This window comes from Zonotrichia leucophrys, chromosome 24 (genome assembly GCF_028769735.1).
Source record: "Zonotrichia leucophrys gambelii isolate GWCS_2022_RI chromosome 24, RI_Zleu_2.0, whole genome shotgun sequence".
NCBI lineage: Eukaryota > Metazoa > Chordata > Aves > Passeriformes > Passerellidae > Zonotrichia > Zonotrichia leucophrys.
The window spans coordinates 1,888,491-1,905,038 of record NC_088193.1 but is presented as its reverse complement, the minus strand read 5'-3'; the positions used below and the strand labels follow the sequence as shown (position 1 = coordinate 1,905,038).

General features: G+C 61.0%; 2 protein-coding genes and 1 long non-coding RNA gene across 6 annotated transcripts in view; 1 reads left to right on the top strand and 2 right to left on the bottom strand.

Moving 5' to 3' along the window:
- Positions 1-658, bottom strand: part of CBL (Cbl proto-oncogene) — a 37,959-nt gene extending 37,301 nt beyond the window's left edge. Inside the window, exon 1 of the mRNA XM_064732247.1 lies at positions 380-658. Within this exon, the coding sequence (XP_064588317.1) occupies positions 380-526 (147 nt within the window). The 5' untranslated portion in view covers positions 527-658. The remainder of the gene's footprint in view (positions 1-379) is intronic.
- A 236-nt stretch (positions 659-894) lies between these two features.
- On the top strand, positions 895-1,941 carry LOC135457529 (uncharacterized). The gene is made up of 2 exons (XR_010442742.1): positions 895-1,129; positions 1,609-1,941. It is a non-coding gene; the product is annotated as an uncharacterized LOC135457529 (long non-coding RNA).
- Positions 1,942-7,007: 5,066 nt separating this feature from the next.
- Positions 7,008-16,297, bottom strand: NLRX1 (NLR family member X1). Of its 4 annotated transcripts, XM_064732246.1 has the most exons (13): positions 15,742-15,878; positions 15,129-15,260; positions 14,903-15,030; positions 14,724-14,787; positions 14,287-14,384; positions 13,480-14,096; positions 11,198-12,612; positions 10,321-10,407; positions 9,985-10,236; positions 9,599-9,875; positions 8,253-8,280; positions 7,971-8,035; positions 7,008-7,083 (listed from the first exon to the last, which is right to left on the bottom strand). In XM_064732246.1, coding segments are annotated over exons 3-12 (2,961 nt in total). In that variant the 5' UTR covers positions 15,024-15,030; positions 15,129-15,260; positions 15,742-15,878; the 3' UTR covers positions 7,008-7,083; positions 7,971-8,033. The 4 variants fall into 4 exon arrangements, with proteins under 4 accessions (XP_064588316.1, XP_064588314.1, XP_064588313.1 ...); XM_064732244.1 differs by lacking the exons at positions 7,008-7,083; positions 7,971-8,035; positions 8,253-8,280; positions 15,742-15,878 and adding an exon at positions 16,213-16,297 and having other exon boundaries at positions 8,290-9,875; XM_064732243.1 differs by lacking the exons at positions 7,008-7,083; positions 7,971-8,035; positions 8,253-8,280 and having other exon boundaries at positions 8,290-9,875.
- Positions 16,298-16,548: the final 251 nt, after the last annotated feature.

The following is a 16,548-nucleotide window of genomic DNA, read 5'->3' as shown; positions in this document are numbered from 1 at the left end:
GTGCTCCCAGCCCTGTCCGGCCTGGCCTTGGGCACTGCCAGGGGCAGCCACAGCTTCTCTGGGCACCCTGTGCCAGGGCTGCCCACCCTGCCAGGGCACAATTCCTAACTCCCAATATCCCACCAGTGCCAAGCCATTCCCCCTTGTGCTGTCACTCCATGCTCACCACATCCTTCCCCCAAAGCTCTGCCCCCCATTCTGTGCCCAGGCACCCCTGAACCCCCCAAATATCCCCCCTGGAGCCCCCGATGTCCCCCTGGAGCCCCAGCCCCTTCCCTCCCAGCCACCTCCACGATTCCAGGCTCATCCCAGATCCCCCCCTGACCCCAGAGCCCCGAACCCCCCAGGCCTGCCCTGTGCCACAGCCACCCCTCCCCACCTTATCCATGAGCTTCCAGCACTTCTCCACCATCTTCTTGTCCACGGCGCCGGGCTGGTGCGGCCCGAGGTGGTGGTGGTGCGGCTGGAACGCGTCCTTCATCAGCCCGATGAGCCCGCCGGGGCCCTTCTTCAGCGGCGCCGACATGGGGGCGCCCACAGCCGGCCCGTGGGGCCCGTCCGGCACCGGGGCCGCGGCCCTGGAGGGGACCGGGCTGAGGGCGCTCCGGGCCGGGCCGGGCCGGGCAGGGCGGCGGCGGCGGCGGCCGTGGGCGGTGGCGGCGGCGGCGGCGCCCGGTTCCAGCGAGGCCCCGCCCTCTTCGCCGGCGCTGATTGGTCGCTCTCCCCCCCGCGCGCCCGGACACGCCCCCTCCTCCGGGGTGGAGCCGGCGCTGATTGGTCGCGGAGAGACGCGCATGCGCAATGTGGCGGCGTGAGGGCGGAGCGGCGGCCATGCTTGGTGCGGGCGGGGCGGGGCGGGGCGCGGTCGCCATGGGAACGCGGGGGCCGCGCTCGCCCCGCCGCCTCCGGGACGGACCCGCGGCCTTCGCGGCCCTTCCCGTGCCCGCCTTGCGAAACCGCAGCGCTTCCGCTTTCCCGGACACGCGTTCCCTTTTCTAAGAATGGCCCCGACGCGGGGAAGCGGGGCTGCACGCCCCCTCTCCCGCAGAAGGATGTGCCCGAGGCTGGAGCGGCACCGGCAGCGGCAGGGAGGGGATGGGAACGGGAGAGCGTCCGGTGCACCTGGCAGGTACCTGAGGCCTCTCCTCGCAAAGCAGGGGAGGCAGAGCCCACCGGGGCTGAGTCCCCGTTCCCGGCATCCCGGCTCCAACCGGAGAAGGAGCAGGAGCCCGGCAGTGAGAGCAACAAGGAGAGAAAAGGGGAGCAGGGAGAGAAAAGGGACTAGGGGGAGAAAAGAGAACCAGGGGGTCAAAAGGAGGCAAGGGAGAGAAAAGGGAACCAGAGGGAGAAAAGAAGACTGGGGAGAGAAAAGAGGACCCAGGAGAGAAAAGAGAACCAGGGGTCAAAAGGAGGCAATGCAGAAAAAAGGGAACCAGGGAGTGAAAAGGGACCAGGGAGAGAAGAGGGGAGCAGGGAATCTAAAGGGAACCAGGGAGTTTGTCAGAGCTGACACCACTAAACCTTTAAAAAAATTACAACATGGGCTTGAGAGTCAGTTGAGTTCTGTTTCTTTGCTGCCTTCAGATCCTCTTTTCATCTCCTTTCCAGGCAGAAGAACACATCCTTTTGCACAAACCAGCTGTGGCTGCTACCACAGGGGCTGTGACAGGAAACCAGGCAAAGGCAAACTGTGGGTTTGCCCTCATCAGTTTGGGGAACACGAGCACCCCAAACTAGGGCCTGGAGGTTGGACAGCACAGCCCCAGCCCCTGGATCAGCCTCCTTCAGGGAGCTTTGTGGCACCCACTTGCTGAGGAGCCAAATGGACAGCAAGGCAGGAAGCTGCACTAAACACAACAAGGGAGCCCAGCATGGATTGGTTATAAAACTCCCTGCCTTCATTTTATTGCCTTTGGTAAAGCTTGGTAAATATTTCTGGGACAGGCAACTCCTTGTCTGGCTTTAATTACCTGGGCAAATTTTCCTAAGGATTATATTGACCTCAAATATGTCAACATTTATTGAGGCCGTGTTCCTGAGGCTTTTCCCATTAGGTGCTAATGGATTCTGGCTAATAGTCAAGCAGGATTGACCACCAGCAGGTGCCCTGGCCAGCTCCACACTACCACAACTACCTGGGGAGAGAACTGGGGAGGGCAACACCGCCTTTGTGAGAGCCAAGTACAAAAATCTCCATGGCTCTGATCCAAAGAGATCAGGGAACACGCTTGAGTAATTGCATTCCTGACTATCTGCTTCTCTGGGCATGATTCACCCCGAGCTGGGCTGTGAGATTTCAAGCAAAGGTTGATTTTGCTGGGGACTGTTGTGACTGTCTCACTTGGGACTTTTGGGAGGGTTTCACTTGGGATTATTGGGGCTGATGCAGGGACCCCACACCTTGGTGCTGCTGGGGGCTCCCAGCCAAGCTTTTCCCACCTCTCCCAGCCTGCCCTGCTCCTTCCTGGGCTGTCAGCTCCCAAAATTTCTGGACAAGGACTTTTTGCCCCCCAGCTGCCTGCACTGAGCCCAGAGGACACAAGGCAGGGACTCCAGTGTGGCGCTTCCGTTCTCGCTCGAGAAGGGGCCGAGGTAAAACCTCAGCCAGAGGTTTGTGGTTCTTGGCCACATGCAAAACTCTGTGCTCGTTTTCACTCTCCCACGCTCGGCAGAGAGGTGAAATTTCCCCTCTGGGATCCCCCCCTTGGGCCCCCTCCCCCAGCATTGTCACCACCCTGGTGACAATGGGCAGGAACGGATGTGTCACCTGCAAGGGGAACCCTTGGCATGTTCCTGATGTGTCACCTGCAAGGGGAACCCTCAGGATGCTCCTGATGTGTCACCCTCAGGATGCTCCTGATGTGTCACCTGCAAGGGGAACCCTCAGGATGCTCCTGATGTGTCACCTGCAAGGGGAACCCTTGGGATGCTCCTGATGTGTCACCTGCAAGGGGAACCCTCAGGATGCTCCTGATGTGTCACCCTCAGGATGCTCCTGATGTGTCACCTGCAAGGGGAATCCTCAGGAACAGCCCTTGCTGTGGAGCACAGGGGATGCCTGCAGGAGTTTGCTGTCAATTCCTGCAGGTGCAATGCCCAGGGGCTCTCAGCCCCCACCCTCCCAGCAGCACACCTGGACAGCTCCCCACATCCACTGTCCAGCTCCAGGCTTGGGAAGAGAGGATGGATCTGGCCCTGGGATGTGCTGCCCATAACATCACCCACACAAACAGCAGCGTGGATTTGTCCTTTAATCACCCCAAAAGGGTGGTGCAGGAGCAGGGTGGTGCTGGCTGGCGGGCACTCAGTGCCCACAGGTTCAGGGAGAGGAGCAGCACAGGAGAGATGTCCATGCACGTGCAGATGTGAGCCAGCCCTCGAGTCCCCTGGCTCATGGTGCAGAGGGCAGCACCCCAGCTCTCCTGGGAACTCCCAGAGCCTGGAGCTGGGCAAGGCCTTCAGTGCAATGTCCTGAGCAATCCCTGGAGGTAGCTGGGCAGGCAAAGACACAGCTCTGTGGTCAGGGTAGGAGGAGCTGCCAGTGTGGTTGGTACAAGCTCTGAGGCAGCCTGGGTGGGCAGAGATGAGTCCCTGGGAGGGTCATGCTGTGAGCCAGGCACGGAGACGCAGGAGCTGCGTGTGCAGGGTCCATGCTGAGCAGTGCTGAGCCCGAGGGCTGCCCGTGGCCTGGGTGGAGGTGCTGTGTGGGAGAGCCTGTCCAGAGGCTCCTGGGCTGTTAGAATGCCTGGCACAGCTTTGTGTGCTCCTCCTGGCGCTGGCTCTGTGGGGACACAGGTTGGAGGGGTCTTTCTGCCTGGCCCCTGTGGCCAGGGGAGCACACAGCCTCCTCCTGGCAGCACCACAGGTGCCAGGAAATGTTGGGATGGGTGGAACAGGAGGGTGGCAGCACTCAGAGCCCTGCCAGGCTGTGAGCACTGCCCTGAGCAGTTACCTGTATGATCTCTATGCTGTTGGCAGCAGCCATCAGCCAGGACACAGGTCCCTTGGGTGCCACCTCAACGTCACAGGGTGCAGGGGAGCCACTTCGAGAAGGCAGGGAGGGCGTGCAGGAGCCTGAGGCGGGGTCGCTGTCCTCAAAGAACTGCAGGGGGGACAGCCCGATCTGGAAGAGCAGAAGAGGGATGGACACACAGCCCCTGTGGGGGACACCCATCCCATTGTGCAGCCCCACAGCACCCCAGGGCTCCCCAGCCAGAGCAGGAGCGTGGCCCCAGGACCTACCGAGTGGTAGAACTCGTCCCCAGCGGGGTCGATGACCAGCAGCGTCACCTGATCCTCCCGGGCGCGGATCCTGTGCACGGTCTGCTCGTGGTCCAGCCCCTCGATGCTCTCCCCGTTCACGGCCAGCACTCGGTCCCCTTCCCTCATCCCTGCCTGCTCTGCTGGCAGCCCCACATCCACATCCCACAGGAACTGGCCTGCCACAGCACAGGGAGGGCGCAGCGGCTCACAGAGGGGAACTGGCTCTGCTGACCCCCGTGTGCAGGTGTATATACAGGGTAGAGAGCTGTCAGCTCTTCCCAACCCTCAGAAACGCCTTGCTCAGGTACAAACTGCCCCTCTCAGGGTGGGGACAGGTCCCATTGCAGGCACAGAGCTGTCAGCTCTTCCCAACCCTCAGAAACGCCTTGCTGTCATACAAACTGCCCTTCTCACCTACTCCTCCCGAGCTGCAATCATCCTCCTTGAGCAGGAACCCATAGCCAACAGGACCCTTCACCAGGTGCAGGTGGGGACAGGTCCCATTGCAGGCACAGAGCTGTCAGCTCTTCCCAACCCTCAGAAACGCCTCGCTCAGGCACAAACTGCCCCTCTGAGCCCTCTCACCTACTCCTCCTGAGCTGCAGTCATCCTCCTTGAGCAGGAACCCGTAGCCAGCAGGACCCTTCACCAGATGCAGCTCCCGGACCTTGAAGGGCAGCCTGGAGGTGTCAGCCAGGGCAGCCGTGACCCGCAGGCCCCGCAGGCGGTAGAACTCCTCCACAGCGCTGGATGCCACCAGCAGCGTCACCTTGTTGCCGCTCTGCTTGAGCTGCACGGGAAGCACAGGTGACATTCTCAGTGACATTCTCAGCCCCATCTCTCACCCCCCATGGCAGGAGCAGGCACCTTTCTGGTGAGCTGGGTGTGGGAGTAGCTCTTGACGCTGTCCCCGTTGAGCTCCAGCAGCCAGCAGCCCGGTGGCACCCCCGCTCTGTCCGCTGGCCCGTCCTGCAGCACCGACAGCTGGAAGGTGCCCTTGGTGCCTGCAGGAGGAGCAGAAGGGACACTTTGGGGTGGGTGAGGTGCTACACTGGGGAGGCTCGTGGTGGCAGCATCTTGTTTTACCTTCTGGACACGACACGCTGAAGCCAAAGCCGCTTTTGTCCCTGGTGACGTGGCAGAGGCGCGGGCGGATGTCCTCGGGCAGCATCTGGGACAGGTCCCTGCCCAGGGCTTTGGCTGCTTCGTAGGAGTCACCATCCAGCACTGCCAGCAGGACCTGGTTCCCGCTGGCCTTGATCTTCTGCACCACCTGGAAGGACCCAGGAACCCTGAGCAGGCATCCTGTGATGGGGTGGGGTCCCTGGGGTCAGCAGGGCTCGTGCATGTGGTGGTGTTTGCAGGGTCCCAGGATGGGGGGAGAGATGAGGATCTGACTCCAGGTTTCAGAAGGCTGATTTATTATTTTATTATATGTATTATATTAAAACTATACTAAAAGAATAAAGGATTTCATCAGAAGGCTAGCAAGCAAGAAGAATGAAATGAATAACAAAAGCTTGTGTCTGACCGAGAGTCCAAGACAGCCGGACTGTGATTGGCCATTAATTAGAAACAATCACATGAGACCAATCTCAGATGCACCTGTTGCATTCCACAGCAGCAGATAACCATTATTTACATTTTGCTCCTGAGGCCTCTCAGATTCTCTGGAGAAAAAATCCTAGGGAAAGGATTTTTTAAAACATATCTGTGACATATCACCTTTTTTATCTTAATTAAATTAAAAAGAAAAGTGTATGTCATTTCATCTGCTGGGCCCATGCAGAGGAAAGAACAAACACTTGACAGGTTATCTGTTGCCAATCAAAACCTCAATCAAGTGCTGATGTGGAATGATCAGGGAAATTCTTCACCTGTAGAACATCAAATTCTATCAAATCACTAAAACAATCTTACAATATAAGAAAATGCAAAAAAAATGCAAAGAGAGTTCATTGCTTCAAGTCCAAACAGCTGAGTCAGGCATCCTCAGTGCCCCGGGCTGGGCAGGACCCAGGCATTCCCATGGGGATCAGGAATAAGGGATTCCAGGGACCAGGCCTTCCCATGGGGATCAGGAATCAGGGATCCCAGGGGTTCCCATGGGAATCAGGGATCGGGAATTAGGGATCCCAGGGATTCCCATGGGAATCAGGGATCAGGGATCCCAAGGATGCAGGTGTTCCCATGGGAATCAGGGATCAGGAATCAGGGATCCCAGGTGTTCCCATGGGAATCAGGAATCAGGGATCCCAGGCATTCCCATGGGAATCAGGGATCAGGGATCCCAGGGACTTAGGGATGCTCATGGGAATCAGGGATCAGGAATCAGGGATCGCAGAGACCCAGGGATTCCCATGGGAATCAGGAATCCTCATGGGAATCAGGAATCAGGGATCCTAGGGACCCAGGGATTCCCATGGGAATCAGGGATCCAGGGGTTCCCATGGGGATCAGGAATCAGGGATCCCAGGGATTCCCATGGGAATCAGGAATCAGGGATCCCAGGGATTCCCATGGGAATCAGGGATCAGGAATCAGGGATTCCCATGGGAATCAGGGATCCCAGGGACCCAGGCGTTGCCATGGGATGCTCCCAGCTTACCCTGAGGTGGTCCATGTGGTCCACGAAGTGGCCATTGACCTGGAGCAGGCGGTCCCCGTCCTGCAGGCCCCTGCGCTGGGCCACCCCCCCCAGCTCGATCTGCCGGATGACGTGGCCCTGGCAGCCCAGCTCCTCGTGCAGGCAGAAGCCGAAGGTCTCGGTGCTCTCCTTGGTCAGCAGGTAGAAGCGGGGCTCCCCCACGCCCTCACCGTCTGTGTGGGGGCACAGCCCGTGAGCAGGGCCCTGCAGGGATCCTCACACAAGTTCTGCACCCCACACTGGGCTGGGGAGCTGCTCATCCCTCCTGTGGTCACCTCCCACAGGTCCCCAGTGGGACAGAGAGCTCAGGACCCCAGCAGTGCCCAGGTGCCACAGCCCCCTGCACAGACAGGGACAGACAGGTGCCACAGCCCTGTGCAGACACAGGGACACCCAGGTGTCACAGCCCTGTGCACAGACAGGGACACACAGGTGTCACAGCCCTGTGCAGACACAAGGACACCCTGGTGCCACAGCCCTGTGCACAGACAGAGACATCCAGGTGCCACATCCCTGTTCAGACACAGGGACACCAAGGTGCCACAGCCCTGTGCACAGACAGGGACACCCAGGTGTCACATCCCTGTGCACAGACAGGGACACCAAGGTGCCACAGCCCCCTATACAGACACAAGGACACCCAGGTGTCACATCCCCCTGCAGACACAGGGACACCCAGGTGTCACAGCCCTGTGCACAGACAGGGACACCCAGGTGTCACATCCCCCTGCAGACACAGGGACAACCCAGGTGTCCCATCCCTGTGCACAGACAGGGACACCAAGGTGCCACAGCCCCCTATACAGACACAAGGACACCCAGGTGTCACAGCCCCCTATACAGACACAAGGACACCCAGGTGTCACATCCCCCTGCAGACACAGGGACAACAAGGTGCCACAGCCCCCTGCACAGACAGAAGGACACCCAGGTGTCACAGCCCCTTGCAGACACAGGGACAGACAGGTGTCACAGCCCCCTGCACAGACAGAAGGACACCCAGGTGTCACAGCCCCTTGCAGACACAAGGACACCCTGGGAGATGAGGGCGTGTATTTACCCGTGTCCTCAGTCAGGGTCAAGGCTGGGTTGTCGATCCCAACTTTGGGGTTAAATTCAAATTTTCTGAAATGATAAAGGGCAGGAGAGGCCACATTAGTGCAGGGTGGCCTTGCCCCTGCCTCCCCCAGCCTTGGGGAGCTTGTTCCTTCTAGAAAAGGCCAACTGGGGCCTGTGCCTCCTTTTCCTTGGGGAAAGCCAGAGGGGATTTCCCTCTTGGACCATTCCCCACGTCTCTCCTGAGCCCCAGAAAGCCCCTGGTCAAGGGGAGATCAGCACTTACATGATGGACATCTTGTCTCCCTCGAGGCCTGCAGGGGGAGAGGAGAGGTCAGCACAGGAGGGGGTGGGCTGGGAGCAGACCCCACGCTCGAGCGCTCCCAGGCTGAGCCTGCCATCCATGTGAGGGGGCTTGCCAAGCCCACACAGCCCCCAGGCCCCTCTGTCTCTCAGCACAGGTTGTTCCTTGGCCCTGTCACACTGTCCTCCTGCCTTCCCAACAGCAGGGTCTGCTGCTCAGGTCCCATGGGCAAAGCAGGGCCGAGCAGATGGGGCCAGTCCTGGGGGTTACAGGGCTCTGCAGTGAGGGCTGAGAAGGTTCACCAGGACCCCAGCGAGCTGCTGGAGCCAGGAGAAGGAAACAGAGACCTTCCAAGGCACACACCCCCCCATAAAACCCCTCCACACCTCTTTGGGCACAAGGACCCCCAACCCCAGGGAGAGGGGATGCCTCCCCAGCATCCCCACAAGGTGACATTTCCCTGCACGCCTCTGGCTCCTTGCACGGGCTGCCTGGGCTCTGACAGTGCCTTGCTGCACCTGGCAGCAGGGCCTGTGTGCGTGGGGAAGGGTCTGCAGAGGATTCCCCGGCAGGCACATACCTTTTGTTTGCTTCATGGCTGCAGGGATTGCCAGAGGGAGCAAGGTACAGGGTGAAGTGGCAGGGAAGTGTCCCCGCCTCTCCCAAGACGCCCCAGGTTTAATGGTTAAACAGCCCTGAGTTTCCCCTGCCCTCCCAGCCCCTGGCACTGCCAGCCAGAGCTGGGAGCAGGGAGCAGCACCCCGGGACACCCAGCTTGGGGACAGCTCCTGGTGGCTTCCAGGGGACACCCAGTGAGGGGAGAATGACTGGTTCAGCACTGGAGCAGAGGTGGGCTGCTCCCTGCCAGTGCTGAGAGGAGGGGAAAGGCAGAACCCTCCACTCCAGCTGCTGCAATTCCTCCCCAGGAAGGGCCCCAAGAGGAGATCAAGTCTTGGTACTAGTGTGCTTCAGTGGAAATAGAGAGGTGCACTTTAATGCTCCCAAAAGCTTCACAGACAAGCCCCAATCCTGCTCCCTGCCAGCACTCTGGCCAGGCTGCAGGGGCTGGCTTTCCACAGGCCCAGAAGAACAAGTCCCATTTGCTCCTGGCCTGGTTTCTGTGCCATTCCCACACTCGAGCCTCGCCTGCAGATGAGGCTGAGCCCCGCACACCCAGCCCCTGTGACAGCACCATCCACCCAGCATCTCCAGGTGGGTGAGGGCACAGGGAACGTGCTGCTGGGCACACTCCACTGCCCCACCCTGGCTGGTGGATGGGCAGCAGGTCAGAGGCTCCCATCCTGCAGTTCCCCCAGCATTTTCTTGACCTCGCTCTCGACTCGCAGGAATTTGGCTTTCCTCCAGGGGTTGGCAGTCTGGCTGCGGCTGCTCTCCAGATCCTGCAGGAGGAGGGCGAGGTGCTGCCGGACCCGCTCGCGATCCCAGAAGGGCAGGTTCCTCTGCACCACGTTCAGGATGTGGGACCAGTAATCGGAGACGTCGGTGCCCGCCGTGAGGAAAACCAGAGCCCTGACGCCGTCCCGGTCCATGCGCAGGGAGTCGAGAGCCCTCTTGCCATCCTCGCTGATGTCGTTGAAGTAGAGACTGGGAAAGCAGCAGGAGGCACTGGTGAGGGCTGAGGGGAAGGACAGGGGCACACAGGGCAGGGATGCTGTGTGGGTAAAAGGGCGGGGATGCAGCAGAGCGGACTCACTGCACTTTGTCCAGCGTCTCGTGCCTCTTGGCCACCTCCACCACGCGCAGCGCCGCCGCGTCCGTCAGGGAGTTGTAGCCCAGGTTGAGCTCCTGCAGGTGCTGGTTCTGGGCCAGGTGTTCAGCGATGGCCTCGGCGCCGGGGTCCCCCAGCGAGGTGTGCAGCAGGGACAGCTGGGTCAGAGAGCGGTTGCCGGCCAGCGCCTCGGCCAGGTAGCGAGCGCCCTGCTCGCCCACGGGGTTGTTGGCCAGCCTGTGGGACACGGAGCTCAGGGAGTGCCCAGGCACGTGGGGGGACAGCAGTGGCAGTGTCATGCAGGGCAGGGGCCGTACTCACCGCAGGCTGCTCACCGCACACTTGTCATGCAGGAGCAGGTCACGGATCTCCTTGCAGGCGTCGGAGCCCAGGCTGTTGAGCTGCAGACTGGTGCAGAGCAAGGCACGGGGGTGACAGGAACAAAATGGCTGTTACCTGGGAGCCTGGCAGCCCTGCCCGCTCCGTTTTGCCCATCACCATCCTCCCTGGGCTCCCCAAACTAGGCCACTCCAGGTTTCTTCTCCCAAAGGGAGTGCGGTCACACCACACCCGAGCATGAGCCAGCAGAGCCAGTGCCAGCAGGAGCGGGGCAAGGGGAAGGGGATGGCGGAATCTTCAGGAGGTGGGTGAAGGTCAGAGGAGGGATCAGGGCTCCATCAAGCCCTCCTGAGCATCTGGAGGCAGGAAGTGCGGCACAGCCCAGCTGCACAGCCCGATCCATCTGTGCTGAGCACGTCTCGCCACCACCTGGGCGGCAGGAAGACCTGCAGCTCCACAAACGTTCTGGAATGTCTGTGGGAACATCTGCACAGCCCAGACTCCCACCTCTGGGACTGCAAACTCCTCACAGAGCGAACGACGCGGGGATGGCGGGTAACTTCCCGTAGGGACTCGGGTCTGCCAGGACAGCTGGCAGCCCGCCCAGCCCGTACCAGCTGCAGGGAACTTCCCAAAAATTCCTGCGGGAGTGCGAGCTGAGACTGCAAATCCCAGCATGCAGTGCCCTAGAAGGGCTGCTCAAGGAGTGTTGCATGTTGGAAGCTGTAGTTCCCTAGGAATGCACTGGGATAAACATGCCCTTTCCTAAATTTTCCGTACTTGGGCTTCCTAAAGCATCCCTGTGATGGGCAGAGGTGAGAAAAAACCCGATTTTTGAGCAGGAGGAGGTGGTACTCACTGGAGAGCCTTGCATCGCAGCAGGACGGGGAAGAGGGTCCTCAAGCTGCCGCTGTCCAGGTTGCAGGAGGTCAGGTTCAGCTCCTCCACCTCGTGACTCGTGGTGCTCATGACAGACGCCAGCACGGAGCACTTGAGAGGGGTCATCTTGACGGAGGAGAGGTTGACAGCACGGAGGGAGAGGATGGCCTCGGCCGTGAAGCGCTCGTTCTGGAACTCGTGCAGGAAGAACAGGTAGTCCATGAGCTCCGAGGGGGGCAGGCCCCGGCGGCCCTTCCTGATCACCGTCTTCTTCATGGCCTTGGCGATCTCGAAGGCTGCCAGGTTCTTGATGGAGCAGCCCAGCTGCTCCAGGATGGCGCGGTTGCGGCGGGACAGGATCCCGCCCATGAAAATGGGGAAGAGCTCAAAGACCTCGTCATCCGGGGCCTCATCGGGGTGGCGCATGGGGCCCTCCACGCCCAGGATGCTGGAGTTGATCTGGTCCAAGACGTCGTCGTTGTAGTAGTCCTCCTCCTTGAACAGCTCCTCTGCCATGGTGTGGGCAATGGTGTCCCTGTCCTTGCCGCCCACCCGGGAGAAGTAGCGAGGGAAGATCTTGAGCAGGTTGAAGAGCACGGGGAGGAAGCGCAGGGGCAGCACCTTGGAGATGATGTTCACAACCACGGCCACGTCTTCGCTCACCTTCCCCAGGACCTCTGACAGCTCCTTCCCCACTCTCTGCACCAGGGTCTTCTTCTCGCCCAGCACCACGTACAGGGCTGCCAGGTACTCCTGCATGGCGGGGATGGTGAAGACAAAGGTGTGCTCCTTGCCCGGCTGCACACACGGGCTCAGGAAGAAACGAAAGACATCGCTGCGGAAAACCTCCAGGAGGTTGAGCTCGCTTTCAGTCTTCATCTCCACCTCGAAGCACTGCCTCAGGTCCTCCTCTGAGAAGCAGGTCTTGCGGGACATCACCCCCTCGTAGGCCAGCTTGCCCACTGTCTTGGCCACGTACTTCATCATGGAGATGTGGGTGGGGTCGCTGCTGTCCAGCACCTCCCCGCTGAAGTTGAGCCTCAGGAAGCTGGTGTAGATACCAGTGAGGGTCTGGCTGGGAGGAACCGTCCTGGTGAAGTAGAGGAAGTGCAGGGTGGTGCACACCAGCCAGCAGTAGGAGGGCAAGAAGCAGGCGGCCGTGATTTGGTTGTGGCGCTCCAAGTTCCTCGACAGCATCTCCACCAGGTTCTCCTGCTCCGCTGAGCGGCGCTCCTGGCTCTCCTCCCCGGAGCAGCCGGGCTGGCTGAGGCGCATCTGGAAGTAGAGCTTCTGCAGGTTGGTGTCGGAGAAGCCGCAGATCTCGGCGTAGCGCCCCACGTACTTGCCGGGGATGCGGCGCACGGCCGAGGGGCGCGTGGTGACGATGATGCTGGCCTGGGGACACAGGGCTGGATGAGCCTGGGGCTGCCCAGCAGGGTGAAACCCACTGAGGGGTGCATAAGGATCACCCCATCCACAGGGTGGGGCTCACAGAGAGGGCTGGATCAAACCCGGCCCAGGCAGAGGGGACAGAAGAACTTTCTCCATTCCCTCCTAGACATAAAGTCTGGAAGATCACAGCCTTTATTACCTTACCAGGCTGTCACAGACGTGGTTTATGAAAAACCCTTTCCTTAGGATTTTTCCTTCTGAGAAGCTGAGAGGCCTCAGGAGCAAAATGTAAATAATGGTTATCTGCTGCTGTGAAATGCAACAGGTGCATCTGGGATTGGTCTCATGTGGTTGTTTCCAATTAATGGCCAATCACAGCCCAGCTGGCTCGGACTCTCTGTCTGAGCCACAAACCTTTGTTATCATTCTTTCTTTTTCTAGTCTTAGCCAGCCTTCTGATGAAATCCTTTCTTCTATTCTTTTAGTATAGTTTTAATATAATATATATCATAAAATAATAAATCAAGCCTTCTGAAACATGGAGTCAGATCCTCGCCTCTTCCCTCTTCCTTGGACTCCTGTGAACACAGTCACACCAGGCCTCCAAGACATAAATAAAATCTGGAGGATCACAGCCTTCATTACCTTACCAGACTTCCTAGACATAAATAAAATCTGGAAGATCACAGCCTTTATTACCTTACCAGGTCCACCCAAAGATCCCACCAGTGACATGAGCCCACCTTAGCAAGTCCCTCCAGACACAGAGGCTGCCTGCTTTCCCCCAGCCAAGCTGGACAGCAAATAATGACCACAACAGCCCTGTGACACCTCAGGGCTCGCCCCCAACCTCCCCCCAGCAGCACCCACCTCGGGCAGGAGGTATTTCCGCAGCAGGTTGACCACAATGGCAGAGGGAGGCACGGGCTCGTTGGGGTCACAGCACAGCTCCGTGCCAGCCAGGCGGAAGTCCAGGTTGAGGCGCTCCAGGCCGTTGAGGATGAAGAGCACGCTGAGGTTGGAGGCCTCCAGCACGGGCACCACGTCCCGGAGGTGCTGGTACTTCTTGGTGACGAGGCGCCGCAGGGACACGTGGGCATGGCTGTGGGACAGGTCCTCGCAGGAGAAGGGGATGACCAGCTGGAAGCGGGGCAGGCGGCCGTGGCACCAGTCCACCACCATCTTCTTGATGAGGGTGCTCTTGCCCGTGCCCACGGTGCCGTAGAGCACCACGTTCTTCACCTGCCGCCCGCAGGCGTCCACGTCAAACAGGCTGTGCAGGCTGATAACCTTCCTGGAGGGCTGCTGGAGCTGGTTCTGGATGGTTAAACCAGGGGAGGGCTTCAGAATCTCCTCCAGGGAGCTCTCCCGGATCACTGGGTCCACGTGGACGGCGTCCAGAGAGAAGGAAGGGCCAAACTGCCTCTCCTCATTGGGCTGGTGGCTGAACCACGCAGACAGGCTCTTCTGGTGCTTCTTGATGGCACCTGCAGGGAGGAAGGTGCTGGGCATGACAAGGGTTGTGCAATGGCAGGGCACTGGGGAGGCTGCCTGCCCCAGGCCACTGCAGAGAGGGGACAGCACCCAGTTATGGGGAACCCTCACACTGCCCAGGACAGCAGCCGCCCTCACCCCACTGTGTAGGACCCTCCCTCCAGAGCAGGGCTGCAATCTCACCAGAAAAGGCCACTTTCCTCAGCTGGGACTGAGCATGGTGAGAGGAGCTGGGCTGGGCAGAGTTCTCCTGGGAGTCTCCCTGGTAGCGAACACAGCCCCTGCAGGAGGAGGGGGAGTCACAGGGAGCAGCTCCAAACCCCACCTGGGTCAGGGTGGGCAGATCCTGAGCGAGGCTGTGGAAGTGCTGAGAGGAGCCAGCTCAGCCCTTCCTTCCCCACACCACGGCAGGGAGCAGGGCCAGGGCAGGGCACGGCTGGGAGGTGAAGGCAGGTCAGGCTGTGAATTCCCAAAAAACCCATGGAGAGGCAGGGGAGGGGGCTGGAGTCAGAGGGTCTGGGTGTTTGTTTGGAAGCAAAGCAGCGTGCAAGGTGCCAGAGCAGCCAGCTCAGCCAGCTGTGCTGTGACAAAGAGCCCCGGCCGTGTGACACTGCCTGTACCTGGGCAGGGAGATGCTGCTCGTGCCAAGGATCCTCCTGAGGAAACTCCTGCCTGCACCACCTGCTGGGGAGGGGGAATGCACATGGTCAGGGACCCCTCCAGCCCAGCAGGGTAACCCCACACCCCTGCCCAGCCAGGGGACGCAGGGCTGAGCGCCCGAGCACAGAGCCCAGCTCACCTGGCACGGCAGCAGCGCACACGGACACGCTGCGGGTCCCCCTTGTCCCTGGCAGGCACCAAGGCAGCCGTGCCCATCTGCGCCAGGGCAGGCAGCCCTGGCACTGCATGGCCCGGGACATCCTGCACCTGAAACACAGGGGGTGGGAGGCGGGTGAGGGGCCCCGGGGGCTCAGCAGAGCGCGGAGGCTGCGGGATGGGGTGCACAGAGCCCTGCCCAGCCTTACCTGCCCCAGCGTGGTCCAGCCCGGCAGAACCGGCTGGGCTGGCGCTGACTCAGGCTCCCGCCCCAGCAGGGCTCAGCAGGGCGATCCTTCAGGAACCCGGGCGGTGCTCACAGCCCCCAGCATCCCGGGAAACTGAGGCACGGGGGAGAAAGATATAAGCAATCCCAGCCGAGAGGAAGCAATGAACAGGGGCACAACTTCACTCACTCACTCACTCACTCACTCACTCACTCACTCACTCACTCACTCACTCACTCACACCTCGCACGACCCACGCTGTTTACAGCCCCTTTTTATGTGATCCAGGTGGAGAAACTGAGGCACAGGGGCGGGGGCAGAGGGGCTGACCTTGAGCACAGGTGTCCCGACCTCGGTGCCCCTGCAGGAAACAACCCCGCGCTGTCCCATGCCCGGCTCCCAGCCCCTGGGCCGAGCCGAGGGCCCCGAGCTGCCCTCCTGCTGCTGAGCCCTTCCAGAGACCCCCCTCGGGACCCCCGTGTCCCGGTGGCCCCCGTGCCCTCCTCGCTGCACGGCGAGGCCGTGGCCGGGCAGGGACCGGAGCCCGGGGCTGGCACCGGAGCCCGGGGCTGCCCCCGAGCGAGCCAGGGGTTACCTCGTCCTGCAGGATTCCAGCCGGGATCTGCCCGTGCTCGATCTGCCGGGCTCACGGAGCGCAGCCCCGAGCTGCCCATCCGCCTGTCCCGGGCACGGCTCCGCTGCGGAGGCGGCAGCTCCGCGGGCAGAACTTCCTGCAACGCCATCCTGCCCTGTCCCGCCCCGCTCCGCCGCTGCCAGCTCCGGAGCACGATTGGAGCCTGGCAGGAACACCCGCACCCATCACTGCCAGCTCCCCGAGCACGATTGGAGAGCGGCTGCAGGCTTGGAGGAACACCCGCACAGGGCTCTGCCAGCTCCCCGAGAAGGACTGGAAAGCGACTGAAGGCTGGCAGGAACACTCGGAGCACCGGCACCGGGCACTGCCAGCTCCCCGAGCAGGATGAGACAGTGTCCGGAGGCTGCAGGACCACCCGCCCTCCCCACGGCCTCCCAAACACGGGCAGGACTGCGGGAGCCGCGCTCTTACCAGATGTGCAGCCAGGCGGGGATGTCCTCCGGACACATCTGGCGGCTCTGCATCCCCAGCTGCTGCCCGGCCGTGCAACCGGAGCCGGCAGGACGCGTTCTGCTGCGGAGAGGATCCCTCCCCAGCGGGGGAAGGAGCCGGGGGAGGCTGTGCCTGGTGAACACACACAAACACGCACACCTGTAACCTGTACCTGCCCTCTGGCTGCCGGCAGAGCCGCTCTGGCCACCCAGCGAGTGACAGCTGTGTCACCGAGGCCACACACAGCCCCTGGATGCTGTCCTGAGAGATGCCAGCCCACCCAGGGGTGCTGAGACTGAGGGGTCACACCTGTGT

Bases quoted from the DNA above. Each gene is read 5' to 3' on its own strand.
- NLRX1 (XM_064732244.1), bottom strand. From the start codon at position 15,023: ATGTCCCGGGCCATGCAGTGCCAGGGCTGCCTGCCCTGGCGCAGATGG. The intron at 14,385-14,723 runs GTACAGGCAGTG...CTCCTCCTGCAG, and splicing joins AGCAGCATCTCCCTGCCCAG to GGGCTGTGTTCGCTACCAGG. The intron at 12,613-13,479 runs GTGGGTGCTGCT...CTGTGTCCCCAG, and splicing joins GGAAATACCTCCTGCCCGAG to GCCAGCATCATCGTCACCAC.